Below are 18,151 nucleotides of genomic sequence, written 5' to 3'. Positions count from 1 at the left end.
TATTGTCTTAAGAGAGTTAAATAGATATAATTTTCTTAACTAAGATATGGGGATATGTTCAGCCTGTCAATGAAGTCCTGTGCAAATATTTTCTAAGACGAATGATGTGTTTAAATATATTTATGATTAGCCCAGCTGCAGTTTTAAGTTTGCAGAACTGGGTGGAAAAAGATGAGAAAAACAGGGCATTTCCACTTCCTCTTGAAGTGGTATAAAACAACCCTCTCAAACATGTGCTCACTCTTTGCACATGACTAAACATTTGGTAGTCTGTATTGTTGAACATGCAGTGAGTTTAAGACGTGCCTTCTTCTGTTGTGGTAAAGATTGTACTTGGACATTTGTCATCTGAAAACAAGTTGTCAGCTGACTGGGAGACTGTGCTACAAGGTAGGAATGTGTTTGTTTTCAGAAGAAAGGTTAATAGGATTTATTTTAATGACAGATTCATGCTCACAGCTTCTGGGATAACCTGTGCTCATGCTCAGTGTGTGCTCTTTGTTGCAGCCATGCTTTGTGAAGGTAGACTGCTGAGTATGGCCTACGGTGAATTGGAGGAGTTGGATCCCCTCCCTCCTGAGAAGGCTCCTCAGAGGGCTTACAGGCTGCAGAGAGCAGCTGCTACCCTTCTGCCAGGCCCCAGCAGAAGCACTTTACTCGTTCACCACAACTCCCCAGAGCAGACAGACAGTACAGACAGCAGGGGTGCTTCAGTGGAGTTATACATTTCTCCGTTGCAGTCCTTGGATCTCCAGAGAGCCTGGCCAGGCAGACAAATCTCTCCAGGGATAGAGATCCCGGCCCAGACTCCCTCAGGTGGTGATGCCCCATTTTTGGTTCCCTCCTTCTGTCAGAGCATCTGCCAAAACTATAGCGACCTTCATATTGGAGGCGACCAGGTGCTGCCTCTCTTAGCCAACAATGGCGAGCTGCGGGTCTGTACTGATGCCCAGGCTGTTGGCCCTTTCCTCCAGTCCTGTGATGTGCCCTCAGCTGTGGAGGATTCTCTCCCAGGACAGGCATCACAGGACAGGCCTCTGCATCCGCTGAGGGGGGATTTGAATCGTTGGAGGCTGGGAAGTGGTCGTGATCGGAGCTTTCTGCTCCAGGGGCGCGAAGGACCGTTCTCCAACTCCCTTCTGAATCACTATCTGGAGCAGAAGCTCTTGGACCTATACCAGCAATACATGATGGAGAACATGGCCAGGGAAGGGGCGCCTGGTTCGGATTCTGAAGCAGGCCCTATTTGCCCTTTACTGGGCTCAGAGCTGGTCCTGACCAGCCTGGACCAGATCACTTTGCAGCTGAGCCGGGAAGGGAATCTGGAGGCTGGCCTGGCCAAAGATATGGTCCTGAGCTGCCTGCTACGGGTGGCTGGTGACATGCAGTCAAGTGAGATCAGCACTCCTTGTCTGCAGATTTCAAATGAGGCATCCAGGGAGCAGCTCACTGAGAATAAAGAGGAGTAACCCCCCGTGTTGAGTGGATGTTGAAAGCAAGTTCTGTATGAGACTAGTTAATTACCAGGAGAATGGGCTCTATTTATGTATTGTACTTTTGATGTGCACCATGCAATGGGCTCATGTGTATGTGTTGTGTGTGTGTTGAGCTGTTGTTGTTATTTTGTAAAGGACAATAAAGACAGGAACTGAAAACTGAAACTCGACTTTGCATTTTTTTTCCCAAATATCATTCATCAATAACATCATGTCCTTGCTTTTTCTATTTCTCACCATGTCTTTGAGTAAAGATCAACACTCTTTTCTTCATCTGTTTTAAATGTCTCTCTGCGGTAAAGTAATAGAGAACATAATTTAAATGGTGTCCCTGTCATTTACTGAATGCAATTCATTTGAAATAATATATTATCTGAAAATTGGCAGGCTTGTTTGAAGAAATCGAAATTCTGCACACATAGTATTAGGTGCCACTATTAAATCAGTGGCTTATGAATATATTTTTCTGTCCAAAGATTTAATTCCATAAATGTCTTGGTCATTTTTGTTTATTCTCATGCTCCCTTTCAAATGATCATTAATAAATTCCTGCAGTTTAATAAACAGTCACAAGGGGGAAGCATTATCACCTGATTTATTAACCCCAATGACTTTGAAACAGACTATCCACTCTTCTATTTTCTCACTGTCTCAGCCAGCTTTTATCCATCCAGCTAATGCTTCCTATCATCTACGCCCTGCCACTCCTAATCTATGATGTCATCAAGCCTGGGTTGTAAATCTGAAGCACGCAGGCACTGAGCACCAAATGTTAAACTGCGTTTGTGATACTGGTTCCTCTACTGCATAAACAAAATACATGCTTGTGATGAGTATCACATCTATGCTGCATGATTTATTTTGGGAAAATATTGTACACCCAGCAGAGCTCCAAACCAGTGGATTTGCTCACTAAAAGTGACATGTTATTTTCGACATTTCCCCCTATTTAAAGTGCCTTGAAAAGACCTGCGACTCCATTCCAGCTCAGTGCAGCCATGGCCTTCTGAGCCGGTGTTTGATCAGCTTCCTTGTTTCCTGTCCAAACAGAGAGCAACAGGAGGAAACTGTGTGTTTACCGGGCTGAGCACCGCAGTCGGAGCCCTGTGAAGTCTCAAGGCTGTAGAGACACATGTTTGATATTTCTGCCTCTATCCGGATTGAACATTCCAGGTACATGTTAAAGGAGCCGAGACGTTACAGACAAAAAAAACAAAAAAATATGCTCACATATAAATGTGATTCACCCAATGCCAGGCACAGCAGTGTGAGCATAATCAAACAAACTTATTTCCTCAGACCTTGGAAAAAAAAAAGAAAAACAGACCTCTTTTTCCAGCAAAAGTTAAGAATTGTTTAAAGGGCTGAAGGTAAAACTGCAACCTGCAGTCTCACGTATGCACACAGGGTGTGAATATTTATTCACAGCCCCTCATCTTCACCAAATTACACAAATTATGCAAATTATATACCTTTTCTTGTCAGTAGATTGACAAATCACTCACCATGTCTTACTTATTTGGATGCAAACAGAGTATAAATAAGAGGGCAAAGACTTCTTATTTATTTACTGTAATTAGTAGTAGGTTTTCTCTTAAAGAAAAAGAAAGACTGAGGTCAAAGAATGGAGGAACAGCCATAAAACAAGAGCAGGGAAAGAGACTGATAAACAAAAGGCAAAGAAACACACCTCTCTCATGTTCCTGCAATGAAACTAACAGGAAGGTTGAAGTCTTTCAGAGGTTCATAAAGTAATTTCCTTGTCACAAAGAGCTTTTAACATGGAGGGCGGCAGAGGCAAGGCCACATGATTTCATATCAAATCCAAGGTCCTAGATACACTCTCACCATTGTGGCTTTAATGCTCTGTAGCACTCGGTGGTTTGCCTTTATTTAAAAAGCTTTTAGTATGTTGCCTTGTTAATTGGAACAGTCATATACTGTTTACATATATTTTTCCTCTCCCATGTGACTAAATAACTTCAAAACATCCATCACAATTTCAAGGCTGTTTGAAACACACACACACAGACACACAGGCACAGACAGGTGGAAGCATTTCAGACTACAGCTAGGTAGTCAAGGCACTTAATTCAATTAACATTTATTCAGAAGCTGAGCTCTCCCTCCTAATTTTTTTTTTAAATGGCCTTGAGAGGCTGTGGTTCTTTCAGATTGTATCTACTGGAGTGACCTAATGTCCAACTTGCAGCATGCTGGAACATTTAATGACAGCCCTGCTATGTATCTGGCTGATTGACATGGGGACATGTAGGTGGTGGAACGGGAGAACACACATTTCCCGGTCAGTTAGCCGCTCAAGGTTGCAGGGAGCCTGCAGCGGCGCGGGTGACCTTGGCTAAGCTAGAGCAGACAGAGAGAGACCTTGAGAGACAACAGGGCAGCAGGATCTGGCTCTCAAAGGGCTGGGGGAACATAATGTGATAATGCATGACTATATATCACAGCACACAGTGCCCATGCGAATGTGGATGGTAACTGGCTGGAAAAACAGATTTTTATCCACCCACATGTTTATTCTTCTTTAACTTGATATCTTGCACTGTATTTTAGTGGTTTTAACACTATTCATGTGTGGATCACTGACATTTTACCTTGTTAGCCAGATGATTCTGCACAGTGGGTGATGCAAACATGTGACATTTTCGCAAGGCTATGTGAGCTGTAATCTAAAGCTTTTCCATAACTTTAAATGTGCTGGAATAAGTTGTATTTTTCCAGGCAATACTTGGTTCTCATGATGACATCAGGCTCACCTCACACCTCCAACACACACATACAGTCTGACCCTCTGTTCTGGAGTTTGTGACACACTTGTTCTTTTATCCCTTGTTATGTCTCTTTTTTTATCTGGCTTTGTACCCTTTTACAAATCATATTGCTGCAAACATATTTGTCACAAGATCTCAATGAATGAGTTTGGCCAAATATTAAGAGCACTGCTAAGAACTTGAAAGACTGCTATTTTTGACAGTGAGCTAAGCTTTGGACAACACACAAAAAAAATCAGTACAATCATGTTTCTACCAACTCGGGAATATTTCCAAGATCAGAGCAATGTTATCTTATAGCAATACAGAGCACATTATTCATGCTTTTATATCTTCACGCCTGGACTACTGTAACACCTTGTTAACCTGCCTCAGTGCCTGAGCTGTAGCTCAGCTTCAGACTGTGCAGAACTCTGCAGCCAAACTTCTGACAAAGACCTTCTCACATCACCCAAGTTTTAGCCTCTTTGCACTGGTTACCAATCTCTTACTCATCTTACTTCAAATCTTACTCATGACTTACAAGGCTTTACATGGCCAGGCGCCAGAGTACATCAGTGAACTCTTAACTCCTTACTGTCCAAAAAAAAAAACTGCTTCTTAGATCTGATGTGGTTAGGCCTTCTAGCTGTTCCAGAGTCCAGGTTAAGGTCAAAGGGTGATCAAGCTTTTGCTGTACTGGCACCCCAGCTTTGGAACAGTCTTCCAGTTAATATTCAGTCTGCTGTTTCACTGTTTCAGTTGTTAAATCCTGTCCTAAGGCACATTTTTATAGACTCGCCTTCCCATCTGACAACTAGTCTTATTTGTTTACATACAGCTCTGTTTTGCAACTGCCAGATTTTAAGTTTATTTTAATAGATTCACTTGTTTTACCTTTTGGATGATTTATTTGTACATTTTATACATTGTCTTTTAATTGTGTGCTTGTATTTTGCTGTTCTTGTGTTTTTCTTTTTGCATTTATGATTGTTTTTTTTATGCTGTCTCTCAGCAATGGAAAGCACTTTGTGCTCCTAGCTTGAAAAGTGCTATACAAATAAAATTATTATTATTATTACAAAACAATAGTCAGGTGCCCAAACAAACATTGAAATAGGGTTTTCTTTCCATAATCATTCTTCCTGTTCATACTGACCATTAGAAGATCCCTTCATAATGCATTTACAATGTAAGTGATGGGGGCCAAAATCCACAGTCCTCCCTCTGTGCAAATTGTATTTTAAAGTTTATCTGAAGCTAATATGAAGCTTCAGCTGTCCAAATGAGTCAAATCAGGTAGATATATTTAAATGTTACAGTCTTTTTAGTGCCAAAGTCCCTCTTTTTGTTATTATACTTCCACCGCAGCTCAACAGGGAAACACTGTCTGAGGAAACACAAAGAGGCAATTTGATGCTAAAAAGACCATAAATGTGGCAGATATCCACTTGATATGACTTAGACTGCTGAAGCCTCAGTAATAATAATAATAAAGTGATGTTCAGCCTTTACTGTCAAAAGAAAATATTCTGTTGGTGCACTATAAAGCAAGAGAAGTTAGAAATGACTCCTTCACAAGTTCCCAATGCTGTCTAATATTGTAATGCTGTATGGAGAGGAGCACAAATTGAGCCAAAAGGGGTTAGTGTCTGAAATTCACAGTTATTATTTTAAGTTAATGTTTGATTGTTTTACACCAAGGGTTACTTAAGAGATGTAAAGGCAAAGGAACCACCATTTTAAGTACTCACTCACTGCTGGGGGACACTTTTAAAGGTTTCAATTCATTAGTTCCTTTAGAGTAATTATTCTGCTACTGTTTCATCAGGGCAATAATTGGGCTGTTGAATACGTGGCTGATTGATGAAAATAAACTGTAATTAATCTGGCTTTAAAGTATAGTGCAGGTTTACAGATTCATAGCGCATAAAGAAACATACAACACATATGGTACTTGTCAAGGTCTCCAATAAACAGGAAGTTCAACGAACTCAACTGGCATTTAGCAGAGGCCTTGGCCTTGGCAAAAGAAAACATGTATAGAAAGTGACACTGAAAAGAGATGAAAATCATACTGATACAAATAAAGTGTGAAGAGGAGTGCAGAATGATGTGCTGAAGCAATTTATCCTGATAAGCAAGGCCAATGGATGAACTTGAAAGTGTAGAAAGGGAGAAGTGTAATTGGAAATAACTTCTTGCTATAAAAGAATCTAGGATGAGATTAGTGTAATGTGAGTGAAATTTGACATGCTTCAAAACCTCAATCAGTTGCCACAGGTTAAGAGCCTGCAATGTTTTTAGACAAACAACATATTGGATCAAGAAGGGTCAATATACACAGATGTAGGCATCTCACAGTTAACCTACATTTGACATGTTATCGTAGTCCATCAGTCCACCATAGTCTGTTTTGTATGTGAAGCTGACTGCAAAGATATTCAAGGTAGAACATCTGAAAATAAATCGTATGCACATGGAAATAGCAGCAGAGGCTGAACAGCGAGGCTAGGAAGTTTGGATACACCCCCTGCTCATGGATCTGTAGCCAATTATGATGGCAGGCTGGCAAGGTTACTTCTGAATCAGCTGAACAAGGCACTGGCTGAACAAAAGGCTGCTGCTTGTGGAAAATAAATATGTACTGTAGGTGTAGCTATGGTGGCATAAGATGAGATTATTTAGTGATGCAACCAATGATGGGCTGAGTGTCCGCTTCAGTCTGTGATTATGGGAGCAAACATCTGCATCTAGCATCTACAATATGATCAGAAAAAAAGGTAATCTACAAAATATCACTGACTTAATATACAGAGATTCATTCAATCATCAAACATGGACACATTTGACAAATGATCGGCCAGTGCAGTTATACCTTTGCAATTATAATAAATGTCTTCCAATTAATTACATTTGTATTGAAATTTGAGTTTGATGTGAAGTTTAACCGTAGAAAAAAAGTTGAAATAAAGTGTGTTTTTATTCTATATTTTTCATGAAAACAATAAGGAACTGATCCTACTAACAAAAAGTATTGTCTGCATAACCAAAGCTACTGTTCCTCTGTGCCATTAACCGTACTGCTGCCATAAATGTTCACTTGTGCACCAAATGAGCAGCTAAAAATAGTCCCCAACAAACCCTTTATAGTCCTGTAGGAGCAAAGTTTGCTAAAAGAATTACAGTGCCCAGCTGTTTCAGGAAATTATTTAGCCTTTTACATGAATGAAAGTATGCATTTACAACCCATTTTTAAAGATTCACATCTTCTACAAAAACGTAGAGTATCGTTTAAATTACCCTTAAACCCCCTCATCCATACACAGTGGAATAGATACTTTTTTCCTTTTTCTTCACTTATCAAAAAATCAAGGTGTACCTTGATTTTAAGAATGTAGTGATGGAAAAGCACCTATTTAAGTAAAAGTTGCAATTGCACAAATAAAAAGCCTTGTATTACAGAAACAGCACCAAAACATATCAAAAGTACTCATCAAGTAATCAGCATTTTAAGCTGAGGGAGGAGCAAATTTTACCTACTTTATGTTCACTCTTTATGTGATTGAATCTATAGCAGTGCATCATGTTTATGAACTTGTATATTTGTATGTAAAAACTTCATCTCCAAAGTAACTAGTAACTAGAATCATCAGATAGATGAAATGAAGCAAACATTATCACTCTCTGGCATGTAGTCAAGTAGTCTTGTAAGTCTTGTCTTACACAAAATAATTGTCTGAAAGTGATTATAGAGAGATTTCACTGTACTTCAAAAAGAATACAGTTGATACTTTCAGGTTGCCGGTAAATCTCTTACAGAAGTCTGAAAATGGGTTCATTGTTGCCCAAAGGTGCTTAAGTCTCAAATGAAGAATACTTAACTTTTTAATGAGAATTTTTAGAGATGGAAATGAAAACAAGTCATTAATCTTGCTGCATTTTATCACTTAAAAAAAAAAAGGAAACCAGTCCCATATTTCCTTTATTTTTATTCTAAATGTGTGTTTCATCCACCAATGTCTTTTCCCTCACCTTGGTCATTCAACACACATCCTACCACATGTGAGTTCCTCCCTATTTTCCACTCTGCCCCTCGCCCTCACCTCCTCCCACATCTCTTCCTGGCACGCCGACATTGTTATTAGTGTCATAATTTACCTCCTTATGCAAACATGACCCTGTCCTCGATATGCTGTAAGGCAAAAATATTCATACAGTAGTCACTGTGAGACCAATAAAGAACGAGATAGGAGGGACATAAATTATTGCTCTGCTCTATTTCATATTTCACTCAGTAGCCTTTCAACACATCATGCACACACACACACACACACACATGGATGCATGCATGTGTTACGTGTGTTTTCGGTAATGGCTATACATGTGAAAAAGGAACGTTATTTCAAGGTGTCACATATATTTAGATAAGATGAATAGATCAACAAGGACAAGTAGAAATTGAAAGAAAGGGCAAGCGAGGAAAAGAGGGATGAAGGCGGGTAAATGGGATATGCATATAGGAGTCAGGTGAGGCAATCTGCATTTTAATCGCTGTTTTGTCTAAATGTGTTTTCACAGCGCCTCTGTTGAAATAATCCTTTCTGACTTACTGGGGTGATGCAGGCAGGGTGAAGTGAGAAACGAAGGTGTATATACTGCCAAAGTGAAGATGGTTTTAAGTCATGGGGAGACTGAATGAAGTGAACCTGTCACGGTGGCACTGGGGGACTATTGTGCTGCGTGGATTCAGTAGCACATGCACACTCATGGGTTTGACCTTGGCAGCCTCTTCTCCCTCTTCTTCTCTCTCCACCCCTACATGTTAACCCCCACCCACAGCCCCCTCCACACACATACACAAACACACACACACACACACATACACACAGACCCACCGAACCCCAACCCCCAGAGTCCCACTCAACCTTGGCTAATTAGCTCACGTCCCCGTGGCATATGTTCTACACACAATTTATCCACAACAAGGACATTACAACTGCAGTGTCCCGCCTCTGCAATGCCTCACTCCCTCATGTTACTGACACTTTGTTGTAGCATGTTTATCTGTATTTGCATTTGTACAGGTAGTTAAGCGTTACCTTAAATTCTTTTAAGTATATCATCCTCATGATTTTCATGAAATCAAACCCTGTTTTTGATACCCATTATGATAACCATAGCCAGTATTTACAGCCTGTAATTACCTCTCTATATTGTTGTTTTCATCATTAGTGGTGGGGTCCGCCATTCCTGCACTGGATTCAAATTGCCTTCATACGCATGAGGGATGCACATGAAACGATGCATGTACTGTATGTAATTATGCATCTTGGTTTTTAATCTCATTGGTATCAGCCTCACTGGTTAGTGTTCACTCTCTTAACACTGTTAATTACCTCTCCGTTTATTAAATCTGCAGTGCGGAACTTTTACAGATAAATGAACGTCAGTTACATTCAAGCCCTTGCCAAATGAGTTCACACAATGCTGATTAAGCCTATCACCACCAGATAAATCTCTCTGTATTTCACAGTATACCAGAGTTTTAAATCTGATGTTGTGTTTGACATTCCCGTGCTGGCTGGATGAATACATACTGCACATGCTCTATGGCTAACTTCCGGTTAGCTCTCTGATAACTTGAATAGGGATAAAATAATTTAATCGTGCGGCTCTTCTAGACTTTTCTAAATGTTATCAGACCAAATGGATCAAATTCTGATGTGACACTCCAAACAATTTAACAACTATTTTACAGCCATGACAGTAGCGATGGAGTAAGCTATGGAGGAGCCTATGACGTAAGTGTGTGTCGACAGTATTTTTGTAATTAATCCCACTGCCAGGAGGGGGAGACAAAAGTCCTGCACTCCAGCTTTAAGTTGCTGCTAATGCTAATGAAATATTTTCTATTGCTGCTAGTTTATATTAAAAGTGTTTAACTGGCAAAACGTGGGCTGACTTAGTATGAAGCAGCCACATGAAACACAAAGTGTTTGTCGCAGAGGTTCAGCCTTAGCCTTTACATGCTACTCCTCACAAACAACCAATCCAAGGTGGTTTGAACTTACAAAATGACAAAGTGATTGAGCCACCTACATGGCATTCCTCTGGAGTGCCTCTTATACCCGATCTAAATTGTTGAAATCCTTGCAGCTGTATTCACAAAACACCTTCAGGCAACGAATAGCCAACAGCTCTTACCTCAACACTATAGTTAACCTGCAAAAGGCTGTAACTCACCCCAAACATTTAATTCTTGTTTAAACATTAAGCTTTGTGTCAATGAATAAGTCACTGCCACCAAAATGACACGTCCCTTTGACATTGTGTAAAACCAAGAAGTCAGAATAACAGTGGACTCTGGAAGTGTGTTCCTTATCTCCTAATTTCTACTGTCTGGTCCTACATGTTTTCACTGACAATAAATGTCTGCTGTACCAGACTGTTATTATTCTGTAGCTAGCTGACTGCTATTGTGTATCAAAGTGGATACTCTTCAGATGTTGATTTCAAGCGTACAAGCTTTCACATTCCACTTTGTAAAGCATTAGAGCACTTAGATTTGCATATAATGAGAGGAAAAAGACATTTTATTGTCCTGCAGTGGTCACATAACACAGTACAATACAGTAAACAGAAAAATAACTAAAAATTGAAACAAAACACGGGCTTACTATATGCAGCATTATAGTAACAAAATAAAGTTACAGTGCTGGGAATCACAGTCTCCTGTCTGTTTAGCCATAGATTCTCATCGACCTCACACCCGATGCTCTCCCTTGCGATGCATTCGGGGGAAGAATCATCTTGTATGCTGCAGCCATCCTCTGCATACTTCTGCTGTTATGTCATCACAAGCAGCATCCATTGCAGCAAGCAAAGACATTTGTTTTGTGGTCAATGATGGTATACATTCGTTCATCTGATCTGGCTCCTCCATGTTCACAAATTGTAGTAACTCTGTTGCCCTTAAGCTCTATAAATGTGTTTGACATTCATGACACCTTACATCTATAAGCTAACTGGACAGCACACGCCATTGGTTGATCTAAGATGTGAGAAAGTCCCCATTTGTAAGTGAAGTACAAGTTTCACCTGACAATAAATGTATCAATTTAGCAGACTTTACAACCACTCCATATCAATGCGAATTATGAAATATGGGCTCGGCAGGTTTTGACAATTTGATGGACTATTCTGCATGTGATCTCTGGGATTTCAGTTTTAGTTTGTAACTTAATACCAAGCAGAAAGTCTTTATTTCAGCTCTTTTGCCTCTCTGACCATACCCAACATCACCCAACATGTCTATATTGCTGCAGCAAGGTAAAAACAAATATTTGGTGCTGGTGTTTAATTATTCTTTTGATTGAAAATATCTTCCCTTCCCTTTCAAGGCTCAAAGAGACAGGAGCTAAAACAGCGTGTTATAGAAAGAAGCTAAACTGAAGGGCTGCATAAAGAGCCAGTAAGCTATAAGATAAATAAGAAGTTTTTTGAACTGTAAATCATGCAAAGTTATGCAAGCAGAGCCCCAGAATATAGATATAAACCTGGAAATGTGCATGAGATTTCTTCTTTTTTTTTACCAAGTAGTTCACTGGTAGCAATGAGATTAACACCACCCGTCCTCTTTATCTTAGTAAGAACAGCTTTCAGCACATTTGTGAAAAGATCTCAAAAGGCAAGTGTTCAAGAGCTTTTAGTGGTTTGTTTCGGGTGCTAAAAGTTTTTGTTGAACATGGAGCAAGTCAATGACAATGCTCATCTTTTATTTATAATTTCTATTGATTTACAGTTTTTTATTTAAAAGTATTTTTTGTTAAATTTGTCACATTTTCAAACTTGAATGAATGAGTGTTTGACATTAACTGAATGTACACTAAACCCACTGAAATTTTCAATACAAATGAATCATGAAAGTAACCAAAATTGATTTTTTTTACTTTTCACAAGCAGCACCATAAGACAAAACAACACCATGCAACATGACACTATACAACATATTTTCATCACAACATATTAGAACAAAACCCGTAAGAAGGCTTTAATAGCAAAATCATTTGTTCCTGGCCTAAAAGCTAGCATATCTGCTGCTTTGTTTGCTTTGAGCTGGGTGACCTTGTGTTTACACTGACCTTCAACATTGTTACAAGAGGAGAGACAAACAGACTATGGACCATCGTAACATAAGAGTGTGTTAATATGTGTATGTGTGTGTGTGTGTGCTGTTTACCAGCATTTAGTGATAGTTCCACAGCTGAAGTAAACAATGAAACAAAGCTGTGTTTGTCCAAAGAGAGGTTCTATGTATCAGTGAGCTCTTTTTATTGCCTGACAGGATTATTACACGCCATCAACATACAACACTGCTGAGCTGACCAATGTAAAATCTGAAAAATCTGATGCCAAGACAAGACCATCGTTGAACAGAGACAGGGGTTACAGCCTCACTCCATATATGACTACCTGTTATCATGTGACCAAAATTCCATACTTCAACTGAGTTGTTTCCATGATGAACGTGAGATGCAGTTGAAAGCTCTGCAAACAGCTAGTAAGTGCTACAAGTGTTATAGTACATGGTACAGTGGTGGTTCAGTTCATGTATGAACAAATCTTTAACAGTCAGAATCAGTGATGTGTTTGCATACTGATGAACCTACTGACGTGCATTAGAACTGCGATGCAATCAAACTACATTGTCATTCCTGACAACTCTTTGAACCGAGGAGAACGGCACGAATCAGTGAAGTGCTTCATGAAGTGCTTCCACCTCTAGTAGGTGGACCTTCAGGTAAGAAAAATAAATGTATCAACTCAAGCCGTTTGTCCTTTTCACTTATACATAATCCCAAATCCCAAATTTGTCTCAGACACTTACAGTCTGTACAACCAAGGGTGTGGATTTGGTTTTAACTTTGGCAGGGACAGCACTTGCCCTCTATATCTTTTTTCTCTTTCATATGCACAGATGCCTGCACAAACACACATTAAGAGCCTGATTCTGAACAAAGTTTATTTTACTGAATATATATTTGCTGATATAACAGGCAAGAATTGTTCTCTGTTGTTAGAGATATTTTACATTTTATTTTTTTGATGTAAATCTCATACTAATATTAATATTTAAAACTGACATATGATAGATGTTCACAATAACTGCAATATGAAAACAAATGTATAGAAACCTGAAGGTAATGTGCTGCTCTGTTTGAACCAACCAATCTCTGCTGTGAGGTTTCCAGACTTTGTGCTTCTTTCAGTTTGTTGATTGATATCTTTAAATAATCTCAAAAAGCTCTCCTGGTATTATTGTTTCACTATGACATCAGAGCTCACTTGAGAGGCTGCAGCTCACCCGTCTGTGTGACTCTGTGCTGCTCGGCTGCTGCTGACAGGGTTTTAAAATAAAATGATGCCCGCATATTCACAAACAAATCAGTTGGACAAGCTGCAGCTAATTTACCTTATAAATAATCCATGTTATTATGACTCATATACAATAATTACTCATCCACTCTTTGAAAAGGGGAGAGTATGAGGTCATATACAGTAAATATGTATCCTAATAATGTCGAAGGAGATAAATGTTTGGATTGATTACAGAACATTCTTATGAGATAAGCTCAGCTGTTATTGACACTTCAGTTCTTCTGAAAAGGACCTGATGTCTTAATTTGCTTTGGGAGCAATTTCCGTCTACACTAATAAAGTTCTTTAATTAAACGTTAGAGCTAACAAGCACCTAATGCCTCACATTCAAATATGTTGTTACTTTTGTCCAGTGAAGACATTTTAAATTATTTTATGTCTATAACTTTTTAACAATAAATACTCACCACTTCAGTTTAACCACCGTTCATTCATTACTGACTCTGCTGCTGGGCTGCAGATAGTCAACAACGTAACACAGCTTGAAGTTAAGGGTTGCCAGATCGTCAGGTATTCACAGGTCTTGGGTGAACCTTTCACACTGTCATTGAGAGCTTATGTGAAGAAAACATTCTGAGATTTCTAATAGTATGACCATTCATTCATTCATTCATTCATTCATTCATTCATTTCTGCTTTGGACGTACGATTCAATATTTCTAGCTGAAATATGGAGGTGCGTTGGACTGACAGTGCAGTCCTTATGTGATCTATAACAGTACATTAAGACCATACAGTAACAATGACTGTATGGTCTTAATGGTTCGTTAATCTAAATTTCTCTGATACTATGGACCGCTCGTGTTGCTGCACAGAGGTCCTTTTTTAATCCTTGTGTTCTTATATTCCTGCTTTTTTTGTTATTTGTTTTTTATTCACATCTCTTGTGTCTTTCTGCATTCATTTTAACATTGAGCTGTTTTTATAATAGCATTATTATCTCTTTTATATTTTTTGATCCACAAAATAAATCAAAACGAAGTGAAAAAAAAAACCTGTCCATTTTACCTTGCAGTTATCGAGCACATCTAAAGCAAACTTGTCTTCTTTCTTCCCCTCTAACACACAAACACACACACACTCTCACTCTGATGTAAGTTGGTGACATGAGTCCTTGGAAAGTGCAGTATTCAATTTGTAACTATTATGGAGACAAGGACACAGTCCTTTATGTGAGCAGCCACAGAGAGAAAATGGAGGCAGTCACTATAGCAACCGCCAGAAGAGCGCCCAACAAATCAACAAACAATGCAGTACAAGACTTTTCCAGGGGAGCCATTTAATGCAAAGCCTTGAATCATACAAAGTTGTCCTCTTATGTTTCTGAGACCTGTCTTTGAGTGTCTGTGGGTGTTTGGTAAAAACCTTGTGTTCTTCTCCACACTTGTGTTTCAAGGCCGGCTCGGTTGAATGTGCCAAAGAGCTGTCTTCTTGGGTCACGGCAACCTCAGAATTTCATTTGTGTGATCAACCTTCAGGAAATGCTTACCACTGCAAAAGCAATAATACTCACTTATTGAAAGCATTTTGTGTATTTACCTGAGCAATCTGTGCATATTGAAAAAGTTCGGTTTCAAAGTATTAGTTGTAGACCTAAGTGGATACACTTGCAATTTATCTTTTCAAAGGAGAATTTTAAATTTCTGGCAAAGTTTTCATAAAACTTCCATACAAACACATCATACACTGACAACTTGAAACTTATTTTAAATGGCTCTTTACTCTGTCTTTCCTTCCCCCTTTAATTCCTGCATGTCGCTCTCACTTTCCCATGCTCCTTGTCTGAGTGAGTCGCTTCCTCTGTACTGACCTTGCTCTAAATTTCAGCAGTAGACACTGAGCAGCAGCGTGGCTGATGCTGTCTGACTCTGACTGTCTGGATGTCATTGCAATTCGCTACAGAAGTGCAGATCACAGACAGCATGCGTGTGAACAATCGATATCTGTTTATTCATAACTTTTTTGCATATTCCGAAATATTTCGGCACAGACCACTGGCAGATGGGAGTTAGGGGAGGGAATGGAGCAAAGAGTTTCCCCAGTTAAATGGGTAGAACTTAACTTGTAAATGTAATGCTGGGATATGGCAGTTTGTGCACTCACATCCTTAAGGATATGTGATAGGGTTGCGAGAGGGCCTCCCCGTACTGAGCCATTTTAAACTGGGCTCAGGACCAGCAGGCACTGGGCCAGAGAGAGAATCTGCTCCCTATCACAGAAAACTGAGAAAGTGGATCTGTAAAGCTGATGACTCAGTGTACTTCATTTGATGGTACGTCTTCTAGAAAGCAATTTTTTACACAGCACATGTACAGCCAAACCTTCAGCAATAAAACATCTCCACATTTCATTGATCAAGTATTATTAACCCCTTAAAGCGGCTATGATCAACATTTTTTTTTTTTTATAATAACAATGTATCAAATTGGCTTGTAGTGACAGAGAATTACCACCTGATTCTGCAGCTCCCCTTGGATTTACAGAGCATTATAATGAGTTTCAGCTCATTGTTTAAATTTCTGGCACCAACTTGGCCACAAGCAGCTGCTGTCAGAGAAAAAGCTCTTAAAACCCAATGCACAGTACTTGCTCAGCACCAAAAGACACACAGACACAGTTAGCAACTAGCTGGTGAACATAGTGGAGCATTCAGCAGCTTAAGAGATAGGAGTTGATGGAGACCAAAAACAGAGCTAAAAGAGAGTGAATACTGGACGTACATTCACTGGGTAGATGGAAACACGACTCCAAATCAATGATAATGTTGCTCCGTAACTGCTGGATGTGGAACTGTTTGCTTATTTCCCCTTCGGCAGCTTTAAAGATCCCCTCCAGACATGTTTTAAGATATATAAAGATACTTTGCTTGGAATAATACAACAATAACAAAACAGTCAGTATGCAGCCCCCAGGTCAGACCCTCTGTGATGTAGACACCGAGGTACTTAAAGCCTCTCCACTGAGGACCCATTGATATTAAAGGGGGCATAGTTCCTTCCCTGCTTCTTCCCAGAGTCCACTATCAGCTCCTTAGTCTTGCTGACGTTCAGGAGAAGGTTGTTGTCCTGACACCAGTGGGAAAGGTCCTCAACGTCCTTGAGGTAGGGCTTTTCATTGATATCTGTGATCTGCGATTGGCTCCAAACTAGTTGTGATGTCGCCAATCATGCTCGTAAGTACACGGCTTAAACTCAGATTTAAGGTGAGCACAGACAAAACTTTGCACTCAGCAGATGATGAATGTGAAAACAGTCTTTTAGTGTCAAACTCTGCACATACATCATTCTGCACAGTGAACCTCAAACATTCAACTGTAGAAACATGAAGAAAAAGACATTTTTGAATAGCGAGGGACTTAAAGTTTGGAAAAATCTTCTTATTCAACACTGTCTGACAATTTAAAGCAAGGTTTTGTTTATTTCTGCTGTTAGTCTTACTTGTTTTATTTATTCCACTCTCTTTTATCTTATTTTCTGTGGTGTGTTTTATTAAATTTATTTTCCTGCACCTTCTCTTGTGCTTGATTTTATTTAAATGTAGTGCTGAAACGTTTTTCCCCATGTAAAGCACTTTAGTTTATCATTATTATTATAATTATACAAGATATATAATATGTAGTCTGTATAATTATAATACTGCTAATTTAGCTAAAATTTAGCCTGACAAATCTGCTCTGTCAGAAGGAAAGACGATGGGGCTACTTAAGTACATCTTGTACAAATTGATAAACAAAGGAAGAAAAGGAGGACCCAAGAGCAAGACAAAGTGCAATTTCAACTCTGTGCGTTTGAAACAAGACATAATGTAATCTCTCCTTGAGACGGAAGGATTTTTATAACCTGCACTGGCTGGGCCTTGAGCAGGAGAAGAGACAGTCTGAGTGAAGGCTGTTTATCCCGCGGTGTCCTTGATATAAACATGTGAAAAATCTCTCTGTTTTCTCTCCCAGCTAAATCAATACAAAGACATTCGGCCTCTGAACAATATTGTGGCACTACAGCAAAAGTTTTTCATCCTGCTTCCATTCATAGCCGTGTCCTTCAGCGCAACAGAACAAGTGGACACTGAGGTCCTGTTTACTGCTGGATTTCGTGAATGTGAACATGCACTCAGTGTCATCCTTTCTCTACACCAAAGCAACCTTCCAAGAAGACCCTCGCGTGACAGTGAGAGGGTATAGGTGACTACACCAGAACTGTCTGAACCTGTAAGTCAGGACATTGATTGAAAACTTTTGTATTTTTTTTAGTTTTGTTTCATTCTTCCTTGCTTGTTTTTTTTCTGGATAAACTCCTCTGTAATCACTTCTTATTTCCCCAGAGCCCCCCCCCCCCCCCCCCACCTCCCTCTCTCTGAGTTAGCAGCCAGCCCTAACCTGTGATCCCTCTTAGGAGCAATTAAGATAAACCTCTAATTCATCTGCTTTATCCAGACCTGTCTTTC

General features: G+C 39.5%; 1 protein-coding gene across 1 annotated transcript; it reads left to right on the top strand.

Moving 5' to 3' along the window:
- Positions 1-47: 47 nt before the first annotated feature.
- LOC122992544 (TLR adapter interacting with SLC15A4 on the lysosome) lies at positions 48-1,641 on the top strand. Its single transcript, XM_044366374.1, has 2 exons — positions 48-390; positions 508-1,641. The coding sequence occupies exon 2, from the start codon at positions 510-512 to the stop codon at positions 1,467-1,469; it is 960 nt and encodes a 319-aa protein (XP_044222309.1). The 5' UTR covers positions 48-390; positions 508-509; the 3' UTR covers positions 1,470-1,641.
- Positions 1,642-18,151: the final 16,510 nt, after the last annotated feature.

The sequence above is a fragment of the Thunnus albacares genome, chromosome 11 (genome assembly GCF_914725855.1).
Source record: "Thunnus albacares chromosome 11, fThuAlb1.1, whole genome shotgun sequence".
Classification (NCBI taxonomy): Eukaryota; Metazoa; Chordata; class Actinopteri; order Scombriformes; family Scombridae; genus Thunnus; species Thunnus albacares.
The sequence above is the reverse complement of the archived record's forward strand: the minus strand, read 5'-3'. Positions and strand labels throughout refer to the sequence as shown.